The sequence below is a fragment of the Eubalaena glacialis genome, chromosome 2, assembly GCF_028564815.1.
Source record: "Eubalaena glacialis isolate mEubGla1 chromosome 2, mEubGla1.1.hap2.+ XY, whole genome shotgun sequence".
Lineage (NCBI taxonomy): Eukaryota > Metazoa > Chordata > Mammalia > Artiodactyla > Balaenidae > Eubalaena > Eubalaena glacialis.
Window position 1 is genome coordinate 131,980,087 of NC_083717.1, and position 13,183 is coordinate 131,993,269.

A 13,183-nucleotide genomic window follows, 5' to 3' on the forward strand; every position below is an offset into this window, starting at 1 on the left:
ATTATTCCTAATACAAAAAAGCCAAAAACAAACAACAAAAAAACCCCAAACCCCAATAACACACACATACATTCTATTTCAACAGGTAATTAATAAATGATGACTAAGATCAACCTGAAATACCCCTCAGGTCCAATGGTTACTGAGAATGTGCCTACTCCTTCTCCCCAGTGATGCATTTCAGTTCTAACTGCATGATCAAACCAACAAATTGAGCTAGAGACAAAAAAAAACCCAAAAAAAAAAACCCCCAAAAAACCTAGCTGACAAAATCAGAGGTTGCAAGAAAATGCTTTTCAAGTACAAGTAATGCAAGAAATGACAAGTGAAGTAAAGGAGAGGTTTCAAAGCTTGAAAGACAGTCATCAATACTGACAGATTACTGTAATTCTGGCTGCCAGCATGATCGATTTGGGCAGCATATGACAATCAATATTGTCCTCATTTAGTGAACAACATTAGATTCACAGATACAGAAGATGTTCCTAGGATAAAATTTAAGCTGTACTTAATGATCATAAATAGCACAATTTATGCTGTGGAATCTTAGTGGGTACTTTTACTGGGCACAAAATAACTGACACAGCAGTACAATTATCCAAATATAATTGAGTTTATTACATATTCTTTTACTCCTTCATTTCTCTTATGAGGATTAAAATAGTAACTGATGGTTTTCAAAGCCTACTTCTATCTCAGTTTTTATTGTAATTTCTTTTGTTTTATTGATCTGTTTTAGAGCGCATGATTTTTTTTCCTTAATGGGAGCTTATCTGAATCTGTCAAAAATATACATTTAAAATTTTATTATATTTCTGAAATATGTATTTGTTATTTAAAATGAAAAGACATTTATATTTCAATATCTCAAAAACATCTAGTTGTAATTTATTGTATAAACTTTCATTTAAAAATCAAGTAATTGGGCTTCCCTTGTGGCACAGTGGTTAAGAATCCACCTGCCAATGCAGGGGACACGGGTTCAATCCCTGGTCTGGGACGATCCCACATGCTGCGGAGCAACTAAGCCCGTGCGCCACAACTACTGAGCCTGTGCTCTAGAGCCCACGAGCCACAACCACTGAAGCCCGCGTGCCTAGAGCCCATGCTCCGCAACAGGAGAGGCCACCACAATGAGAAGCCCGTGCACTGCAAGGAAGAGTAGCCCCTGCTAACTGAGACAATGTGCAGCAATGAAGACCAAAAGTAAAAAAAAAAAAAATTTTAAAAATGAATAAAATCTATCTTTAAAAAAAATAAAATAAAAATCAAGTTATCTATCAGTACCTATATGAAGTTATTTCCTCCAACATTTAGAATTAATATACACCTTTGTGAATCTTTGTGAAAGATGACTACATGTTCTTCAGATTAGCAAAGGCTGAGTATCTCTATTATATACTTAAATAGTATGGGAAAATAACTTGTATATAGCTTCTAAATTCAAGCTTCTAAGTCAAGAAAAATTTGTTTGATCTGTCTGATTTAATATTTTTACTCTGATAGTTCCAGAAGTGGTTTTCCTGATAGAAGTTGCTCACATCTGCTGTGTAAATAAAGTGTTCATGTTTACTGTTTTCATCTGAAATTATCTCTCTTCATCTTAGAATTTTCTCCAATGTGCTATCTATTAACATCTCAGCAAGATTAACTATTAAGAGCTTCATGAAACAGGCCTAAAAATCCAATCCAATCAATTAACCAACCAACCAACCAACCAAACATAAAAACCCAATTAGGCAATTTCTTGCTGTTGGGTAGAGTTGTTTCATATTGACTGTAATCTTTACACATAACAGAATTAATCACTGCACAAAATAACGTACCTTATTTCATTTACTAGGTGCATCCAAATTCATTATCTCAATTATTCTTCACAACAATTCCGAGATGGGTATTAGCATCTTTTTTACACATGAAGAAAGTTAGGTTTAGAGATTCTGGGACTTGACTAGGATCACAAGGCGGACCTCGGGTGGCATGTACTTATATATACTACCAAATGTAAAATAGATAGCTAGTGGGAAGCAGCCACATAGCACAGGGAGATCAGCTCAGTGCTCTGTGACCACCTAGAGGGGTGGGATAGGGAGGGTCGGAGGGAGACGCAAGAGGGAGGAGGTATGGGGATATATGTATATGTATAGCTGATTCACTTTGCTATAAAGCAAAAACTAACACACCATTGTAAAGCAATTATACTCCAATAGAGATGTTAAAAAAAAATCAATGTTTCTAACTGCAAATCCAGCTATTATACCTCTAGTGTAACATGCAAATCTGAACTAGTCCTTAAGAGTATGAATTTAGGCACAGGTAGAAGAAATTAAGCTATATCCTCACTTTTAATTGGTATACTTGAACTACTTGGTAAGGTGTACATTTTACATGTTGCTTGTATATCAGGCCAGAAATAGTTTGTGTTAGTTCAATAAATTGAGTTCCTATTGACACAAGAGGCAAATAGAGTTTTGTATTACAATCTAATCTTGCTCTCATCACTTTCCCAAAAGATTTAAGGCATTCTTTCAACTGTGTCTTAAATGAAATGATGGAGAACACTAACCTCAGGATGAACATCAAGATCAGGGGAACTGTAAAGAGGCATAGGTCAGAAAGAAGTCAATCTCAGTAGAGTTGACAATGCGGACAAAATTAGTTTACAGATAATAATCTGTATATTCCTTATAAGATTAGCTACCTTTCTGGAGATATTCAGGATATAATAAACTGAATCCTTACATTTCATGACAATGACCACGTCAAATCTGAGTTTTCAACTCGAAGTAAGTGAAGATGTAACTGCTACAAATAAGAAATGCTATATAAATGACATTAAGCTTAAGCAATGTAACATGCTATGATCCACCTATAATTCCATTCCACAGTATCAGAATATGTGAGAAATTACATAGAAATCAGATTGCTTAAGTCAATTTTCATTAAAAGAAGAAAACGTATGTGGTAGACTTATGATAAATCCATTTCATGTGGAATAGGACATAGGATATTTTAAAAAGCCTTCCCTGTAAAGCTTAACATCTACAGTTTATTATGTAAAAGAAAAATAATTGAAATGTTTTGAATAATGTAGAAAAAGTATATGGAAACACAAATCCATTTTAGAAAGGAATATCAGAAAACAATTTAAATTTTAAAACTGTGTGCGTATTTCGCCCCAGGCAGTGTTCTAAGAATTTTACACATATTGACTCATTCAGTTCTCATAACACTACAGGCTAGATGTTATTATCATTCTCATTTTATGGATAAGGAAATTGAGGCTCAGAGAGGTTAAATAACTTGCCCAAGGCTGCATAGCTGATGAAGTGGTGACCAGCATTTGAGTCCAGGTAATCTGGCTCCAGAAGCCATGTTCTTAAACACTCCATGTCCTCTCATACTTCCATGACTCTGTTTATGTCATTCCTCTGCTTGGAATGCTCTTCTTAATCTCATCTACCTGATTAATTCATTCATCCTTCAAGATTGGTTCAATCCTTACATTTCTCAGAAGTGTTTCCTGATACCACCACTCCTTGCAGATGACTGAGACGTATCTGAAGTATTGTTATAATAATTCCAGAACATCCTGTGCATAACTCTATTACAGCACAGATACTGAAAACAATATATTTCCTCAACTAGATTGAGTACTTTGCAATGACTGTTACGGTTATCTCTGCACATCCAGATTAGCAGAACGCCTAGTACATAATGGGGCTCTAATTAATTAACCTAAAGACAAGTACTGATTAAAAGCGTATAAAAGAAAATACATCATTCAAATATCATAACTGCTTAAACACTGGGGAGGAACTCCATCATCTATATATCAATAAACAAAAACTCAAAGGTCTTAACAACACATAAGAAGTAGTTACCTTGGAAAGTAGACATATATTAGAGTAGAAACCATACTGTTAAAAAGGATACAAGTTTTGATATAATGGAATCAGCGATTTCAGAGCACGGCTTGCATTTATAGCGGTTGCTCGAACCATAATGGGTAGGACCTTTCCATTCACAATAGCACCATCAAAAAGTGGACCAAAGAAGGGAACCTGATTGAGAAATTAGAACATAATTTTATACTCGAACTGGAGAAAGGTTGTAAATAAGAAACAGTTTGCATACAAAAGTCTTTCTGCTTCCTGTTTAGTTCTTCCTTCAGTAGAAATGCTATTCAAATTCAGTTCTTTTCCATGATGGGTCATTCATACTAGGACAATAAACAAACAAAAAATGCTGGTGGTCTACAGGGTTTCCATTCAAAAGAATTATATGCTTCATATAACTGACTAAATACCTTATACTACCTGCCAATTTTCAAATTTTTGTAGCCACAATTGTATACAAAAATCCAACACTTGGAAATAATTTACTTTTCCCCCATTGAGTAAACACAGGAAGGACACACATTCTTACAGGCAGCAAGTTAGTTTTTTATTATTTTCATGTGATGCCAGCTTTACTACCAAACCTAAAACACCTTTATTATTATTTTACTACAGAATCTAAAACACTATTTTTTATTTTATTATATGGTTTATTAGAAAAAAATCTGTCATTTTTATCAGATGACTGACAGTTTCAAAAGTATTCTGTTTGAATATGGCTGGTACAAATGGCAGCTGAAGGCAAAGACATGAGCTGTGGATAATACAGAAATTATTTTAGGCTTTGTAGCCACATATTGTCTCTGCTGTATATTCTTCTTCGATTTTTTTAAAAGAGAAAAGCCCATTAAAAACGTAACAAACATTCTTAGCTTGTGGGGTGTACAAAAACAACAGTAAATGGGAACTTCCACTCTGGCACTACCTAGCCTTCTTCCATTCGAATACAGTTTCTTTCTATTTTTCCTATTTTAGTGCCTTCTGAACTAGACTTAAGACAATTCACATAGCTACCAGAGTCTGTGTCTCATCTCCCCCTCCATTTCCACGTTTTGATGCCTAGTCTAATTCTTCTGAAAGAGGGAAAGAAACTCACAAACCCATATAGAACTCAAAATATATTATTAAAATATAAGATAAGGAGTTCTTACCTCTGGTTTTTTCATTATCTGGATACTGAACATGTGATTTTTCATTGGGTATATTACAATAAGGACATCACCAAATTCGGTAGGAATAATTCCTCTCCTGTAGTCTCTAGTATGCTCTGACCAAACGATGTGTACTTCATCATTTCCTAAATGTCTCAACTGGAAAACCAAGAAAATAGTTCATAGTGCTCGAGAAAAGCCCTGTGAATACAGTCATACAGCTACTGACAACATACTATAAAAAGATTAAAGGGTAAAGAAGTTTTAAAAATATTTTTAAAACTTCATTTGATCATTTTTCATAACATGAGAAACACAAGCACTCAAAAGACATTAGGAGACACTGCAGAAGACCAGATAATTTTCAACTGTCTATATAGTCAATGGCAAACAGAGAAATCTGATAAAAAAGATTCGCATACAGACCAAACACTCTTCTTAACCAGCAACTGCACCAATTTTCCACTACCAAACCTTTTAAAAATTGTTTAAAATAGTGTTTTAAAAAGTGATGGATTTAAGACTGTTCTTTTTTTCTGACCGCTCTCTGGAAGTGTTAATGAGAAGTGAAACGGTCTAAAGGAGGCAACAGAAAGAGAAGGAAAAGAAGTAAATCATAAATATCTACTGAGTAAGAGAAAGTTGATTATATTTGCTTTAACAAATTTATTTCCAGCTTTTCTTTGACTATGAAACTTTGCCTACGAAATTCTTTCAAGTAGACTTTGTGAGATTTGTTAGACTCTCTAAAGATCTTATTTAAATATTTATAGTGCTTATGAAGGTGTTTTTGGCATTTAGAGAGTTAACATTATGATGATTAAAATTATAAAAAGCAAAGCATACAGAAGTTGGATTTCTATTAAGTTACTAGAAAAATTAACTTAATGTCCATCAGTATTGCGTTTTCTTCATGTAGATTACTGTTTAAACATGTATGTTAATATATCAATACAATTTGGTTATCTTAGTACATTTATTGATTCTGCCACTGCAAACATTTGAGCCCATTTCTGGTGCATATCTCACATGGGCTTTTCCATTACTTTCAGATAACTTGACATATTGTAGGCAGAAAAGTGTGGAAGAGAAAATTAGGATAAGTGTCGCCAATATTCTTAGTAGGGGCTAACATATAGGCAATTTCTGTTTTTGAAATATTGGATTTATTTTGGCTTAATGACCACAAGGCAGGAAAACAATTAAATGTGTGATTTAAACAAACAAAGGAATTAACCTTCCAATTAATGAAAGGTTTTCTTCTGTCACCCTTTAACCCTGGAGTTCTTAATCTGGGTTCAAGGGATCTATGAATTTTTGCAGATTTTATTTGTGTATTTTTCTGAGAAGAAAGTCTATCATATAGGACTATATATTACCAAAAAAGGCAAGAACCAGTGTTCTAATGGTTCTTAAAAGTCCCCAACACCAATCTATCTAGAAAATCCTAGGCACTATGAATGTCATTAAGTATTTGAAAACACAAGGTAAATCCCTGAACTTTAAAATTTATATTCCTAAGTAAGAAATGCCCTCTCTTCTTTGACAGATTATAAGATAGTGGCAGCTATTACTCTAAAGACAGTGCCCAGCTAAGTCTATAGACCAGAATCTATTATTTTAGAAATATAAAGATTTTTATTTTCTTTTAAGGAGGACTTTTTTTAGGTCTAAGTGGATTAAATAATTCTTTTTGGAAACCATAAATGTGCTTATTGCTCTAAATACATGATGATAGACCTCAAACATCAAAACAATGTTTATTTTAAATTTTAATTATCATTATTTACAACACACACACACACCCTGAATGACATAAACGCAAGACTTGGGCTTTGTGACATTTTTAAAACCCAAAAAAGATTACACAACTCAGAAAAGCCATGGCTCTATAATTTCATTTTTTAATCAAAATACTTTAAAAATATCCTTCCTATACAGCCATCCCCATGTGTCAGCTTCCCTAATAGGTTTATGTTAACTGAATACAAAAGAAATGTGAAATAAATTTAACCAGGAGGGATGATCCAATCTAATTTTGATACATTAATGTCATATGCTGTACATGTTACAACAGCAGCCAGATCTAATACTAAGCTCCAGGCTATACTGAGATTTCCAAATGGCAGATTGTTCTAAGTGATATCAAGTATAATTGAAGTAATAAACGATAGTAAAAGCTGAGCACACTGTCAGGAAGAATTTAAGTATTTACTTTTTAAAATTAAATGAGTTAGGTTAGGAAAGACAAGACAACTGAAATAATGCAGGTCTCAATTTACAGAAAATTCCTTTTATTTATCTGCTACATTAACCCTTGAACTCTTGCCAAACCTATCTATAATTTCTAGTGCCCACTTATCTAAAGAAATGAGAGAAAAGGGCAACTGTAGTTTTATTTTATAATGAAAGCTTGTCTTCAAATATCTACCACAGAATATTAAAAGTCTCTTATGGAAGTTTAACAGAAAAGAATAATATATTTTTTCCAGGATGTTGTAATGCAGATATTTGTGGCATAGAACCATGCATATAAACAAAGTCATTTAAAACATGTTCAATCATTTTAAGGAAAAAGCTTCAAGAACATCCCTTATCATTTTTATCCAAATGCTAAAAAAGCAATTATTTTATGCTGTTATGTTGAGGCATGTTTTTATATCTTTATGTCTTTAAACCCTGCTATAAAATAATTAAACAAATTGAGAAATTGCTAATCATTGCCATGTATCTTAGAATTTTTGAAGACTACTGAAAATATGAATTTTGAGTGGTTAACAGTTAATAGAAACTTCAGAAGTGTGTTTGACATTTATTTGACATAAATACTTTATATAGTATTTGATGTTTTAAATTATTTTATCTATTCCTTATATTTTACAGACTTAAAGGGTTGTGTCTTATGTATACTCAGCAGGGTTTTTCCATACTCTGAAAACTCTCAAAGGAGTTCCTACCTGCATGTTTTTGTACCCAGATGCGAATCACTTCTGAAATAGAGTATAAGAATTCTGTACATGGGATAGGTCTGTTAAAATGACTGGCAATGAAAGTACTCTTCCAAATTCCCTTTAACTGCTGTTGAAGTCATTTTGGAATTCAAGGTATATAACATAAGCTGCAGATTATCATTATCAATTTATGAAGATAAAATAGTTAAATGAAATTCAACACATATAAAACTGAAGTCCTCAGTACATTATAGAATATTAGCACTGGAAGAGACATTAAAGCTCTAATTTCCCACACAATACAGGAACTCCCAGTGCAATATCCCTGACAAGTAATCCTGCCTCTGCTTGAATATTTCTAGGGTTGGGAAGTTTACAGATTCACAAATTAGCCCATTCATTTTAAAAGAGCTACAATCGTTAGAACCTACTTTACAGTAAGCCAAAATCTGCCTTCCCGAAGCTAGTTCTTCCAAAATAAGACTTATACCAAACAAACCCAATCTATATTTCACATATTATCTTTTCAAATATTTGAAGATTGGTCAAATATATAACTCAACTTTTCTTTTCTAGGTTAAAAGTGTTCCTCTTTTTATACTTTACAAACTTACTCATTATCCTGGATTATTACCTCAGTTTATTGATGTTTCTATTAAATTGTGGTGTCTGAAATAGAATATAATATCAATATATGCTATAATACAACCAGCCCACAGTGGGACTACTTCCTTTGTTCTGTTCACTCAATTATTTTCTGCATTTTTACAACACTGGCTCAAACGGAAGCTGTAGTCAATTCAAACCCTTAAGACTTTTTCTTACGAAGTTCTTTTAAGCGGGTACAACTGACTACTAGAACTAGAGAGGATTTCTATGTATTCTTAATAAACTTTAACTTACCAGGTTCCGATTATCTTAAAGCCTATCAAGGCCTTTTGTTAGCATGATTCTTCTATTCAGTATGTTGGCTCTGCCTTTTCCAGATTTGGGTTATCCTTGAATTCAAATTCTTGTGTCTTTATTTAGATTTTGGATAAAAATGCCAAATGGGACAGGTTTGGGTAAGAGCCTTACAGTAAGTCATTACAGATGTCCTTCCTGGTTAAATGAATATCCAACATTTATTAAATACTTACTATTTCTGAGTGCTTTGTGATAATTTATTTAATTTTCAAAACAATGCTACAAGATAAGTATAATTGTTATTGACCTTATTTTTACAGGTGAGGAATTGAAGCTTTGTAACTTGCCTAAGGTCACGTAACTAGTAAGTGGCAGAGCCAAGATTGAAACCCAAGCAGGCTAGTTTCAGAAACCATACTTTAACCGCCTCGCTCTATTGCCTCTCATTATATAATTAATTTCTCTAGATATAATTACAGAACCAGTCACGAACATACTTATTGAACTATTATTAAGACCACATTTCTTCAACTTGTCCACAACAAACGACTTAGTTAAATGCTTTATACTGTCTATGGCCTTCCCTGATGTAGTAATCCTATTAAAACAAATTAAGTTACTTTGATGTGATTTGTTATGGTGAACTCATGGTAGCTCCTAGTGATCACTACTTCATTACCTAAGTGCTCACAAACCATCTGTTTAATAATCCTATTTTGCCAGGCACTGACATGGAGCTCATGAATGTTAGTAATTTTTGTGGTTGGTGGCCTGTTCCATGTCCTTTTCTGAAAATCAGATGTTTGCCTATCTATGGCAGTGTTCTCATTTTCCATAATTATCAGTAGAGATTCCAGAGTCAATTCTAGATTTCCTTAGTGAAATATCATTCATTTGGAGTTAGAGACTAGAATTCATGTAATATAACTATATCATCTGTTTTATAAAATCAACGTACCCCCTTGACATCCTCATTTCTGTTAAAAACACCTAAAAACTTAATTATAATTACTCAGAGTCAAAACCTGAAAGTCTTCAATTTCTGATTTCCTTACAGTATCTCTAACAAGCTCTTCATTAAAAAAAAAGAAGTATTATGTTCTGTTTTTGTACTTTCCTTCCTATTTCCTCTACTGTTGCTCTAGATCAGATGCTAGTCATCCTACACAGCCGGACTAGTTCATGAGTTCTTAAAAGGCCTTCTCTCCTCCTTCCCTCTCTCCTTCCTATCTACCTCTTTCAAACAGCAAATATTGACAGCTGACTAAATGCACTGCACTAGCTATTAAAGATACAACGGTGAGGAAAAACAGACATATTTTCTGCTCTCACATAGCTTTAAGTCCAGTGGAGAGAGAGTAAAATAAACTAAGCAATTAATGAATAATTAACAGTAGAGATGATGCTCTAAATATACCTCTCTGAATGCAAATAACAAAGACAACTGATCTATAATGGCACTTGAAGAACGCATAGAAGTTAGTTAGGTTAGGCAGTTACTTCACGAGATAGTGGTATACATGTAGAAATTGAAACTGAGTTGATACTCACTGCCCCAAGCCCTCATTCTTTGCCCCTCACCTTCCAGACACTCACATAGCAAAACATAAACTATCATATACTCCTCAATCATGTGAAAAAACATACTCTCATATATTTTCAGAATTCACTTGCTGTCTGGATCATTCGTTCTTAGTAATTAGGAAAAGCTTCTTGAAGCAATAGGCACGGCATCTAGTACACAATACTTTAGCAGAGTGGGCACTCAATAAATATGCTATTAAAAAGATAATGTCACAGTACTTACTTAGCAAACTGTTTTCTATCATTACATAGTGTACTGCATAAAAATACAATTATCTGCAATTATGTCTTTATTTAAATATGCCACTTTGATGGTGACACGTGCTATACAAATATAAAATAGGGTAATGTGATAGTGTTACTGGATAGAGAGGGCTTCTTTAGCTAGGATGGTCTGGAAAGGTCTCTCTGAGGAACTGTCATGTGAGTCTGAGAATAGAACAATGAGGATGAAAAAGCCTGATAATGTGACGCAGGAGCATTTCAAATGGAAAAAAAAGGTAAGTGCACGGCCCCTGAGATGGGAATGAGCTTGACATGATGGCAGGTTAGAATGACAGCCAGTGAGGCCAGATTGTGGTAAGTGAAAAGGAAAGTGACAGAAGATGAGATCAGAGAGGTAGGCAGGCAAGTGGCCAAATCCTGTAGGGCACTGAAGGCCATAGTAAGGAATTAGAATTTTATTCTATATGCAATGAGAAGCCACTGCTATACCATCCAAATCAAACCATTCACAGTGCTGAGATAAATCTGCTCTGAACCATTTATACTTCCTTGTTTATCTTCATTTCTTGTCATCAGGAGTATATTTATAGAAATCGGGGTTAAAGGTAGAGTCTATTATATTAAAACAGAATTATTTTATGTAATGTGGCTAGATTTAGGACTAAAACCATCTGTATAATTCCATAGCATTTATTAACTATTACATTAACTACACTTCTACTAAAACAATGAAAACATTTTTGTTATTATTCCTTAAGTTTGTTTTTCAATTCCTTTTCCAGACTATATTAGCATATAGTTCTTTGGAAAGTAAAGTATATTTTAATTGTATTTCTAGATAAAATAAAGAAAAATGGATTTAAATTTATAATCAGACTAAGCAGTTCGATAGAGCTCATTTATTTGCAAAACTATTGTAACCAAATTTCAAAACAAAAAACGAACTGCTGTCCAGTACACTAACAATATTTCAGAGGGAACTGACTTAAATAAAGTGCTTCTTTCCCCTCTTTTGGGGGGTCCAGGAAATGAAAGATAGGCTAGAGAGTCCAACTAAAAGTAGGTTACAATTATCTCAACTTGATCTTCATCAAACTCCTAAAAGGATGATTCAGCTACCTATGAAGCAGAGTATCAGCAAGTGGCTACAACAAGGAGACAGAGGAAATGAGACAAGCTCCTGTGAACACTTTATACCAATGCTTGCAGCACTTTTGATTTTTAGGGGTGAATAAACTCAGTTAAGTGGAAATTATTTTTACCATTTTCTGTCAATCTTCCTCAGGTAGAGAGAATTTATAGAACAGATGGCTTGGACTGGAGTTATATCAGGATTTTTAATATGGTGGCGTAGTATTTCTAAGAGAGACTACTTTGTTAGACTGAAAGTTTGGTTAATTTGTTAAAAAAAAAGTATAGTCTATGTTGTAAAAATTCTGTCGCTACCATTTTGATCCTTGAAAAAGCCTTTCTTCACAAGAAATAAAATGCTAACACTTAAAGAGGTTCAAAGATATTTACCTCTCATTCTGAGAAAATAAAATGCTTAAAAGTAATTTACAAAATCACCACATGATATTTTAAACACAAAGTGAAAACTAAAATTAGTGTCTATAAAACAGATATAAATGATTTTCTCCTATCAAGTTTAAAACAAAGAACCAGAGTCATACATAATTCTACCTTGCCAGAGGCACGGCTATTTCTTTAAACTGACTGTTGACTACCTAATTTAATTAGAGGTATTAAACTCCACGCTGAGGTCAACAAGCCTTACTTCCTTCAATATTACACTTCAACCAGTGCTCATTAATGTGTCTACTGAATGGATTAACACACCTAAAGATATATGTACAAAGGAAAGGGGGACAACCTAATGATATCCAATTGTTCATCTGCAACAGGACACATGTTCTAGGCCTCAACTTATTACCACTAATGTGGAATTTATTAAATTCAGGAGAAAAAATACCAATACAGAAAGTGATTTTTTTATTAAGGAAAACTGGTATAAGACAACTGGTTTCTATGATTAAGTTTAAGGATTTAACCTTTTATTGAAAAGAAACTGATACTGTAATAGAGATAAAATATAAGACTGTTACTTAGGAAAATCTTACATACTAGGGCTCTGAAGAGCAGTAAGGGCAAGAATCACAGAGAATAGAGAAAAGGAAAACTCAGTATATAGAGAAATAAATGTTACTTTTTTTTTATTTCTATGAAAAGAAGGTTTAGAATAATTTATACTGAATTATGAGACTGGGTAAATTTTTCCTTTCTACTGAATTAAGTGAAATACTGCTTCAATTTAGCCCCAACCTTGATAAGAGTAGATTTTACTTAAAGTTACTTAAATTACTACTTGAGAAAATAAGAGAACTATACCTTCCAAAATGATACCACTTTATTACATATTGTTTACAATTTTGACAGGTTTTGTTTTTATCTGGTAGGTATTATACAT

The 13,183-nt window shown here is 33.4% G+C and overlaps 1 protein-coding gene across 6 annotated transcripts in view; it reads right to left on the reverse strand.

Annotated features, from left to right (window-relative positions):
• RALGAPA1 (Ral GTPase activating protein catalytic subunit alpha 1) overlaps positions 1-13,183 on the reverse strand; it is a 218,035-nt gene that overhangs the window by 23,158 nt on the left and 181,694 nt on the right. For all 6 annotated transcript variants that reach the window (XM_061180792.1, XM_061180786.1, XM_061180793.1 and 3 more), the window contains 2 exons: positions 5,051-5,209; positions 3,937-4,064 (listed from right to left, as the gene is read on the reverse strand). In XM_061180792.1, coding sequence (XP_061036775.1) covers positions 3,937-4,064; positions 5,051-5,209 — 287 coding nt within the window. The remainder of the gene's footprint in view (positions 1-3,936; positions 4,065-5,050; positions 5,210-13,183) is intronic.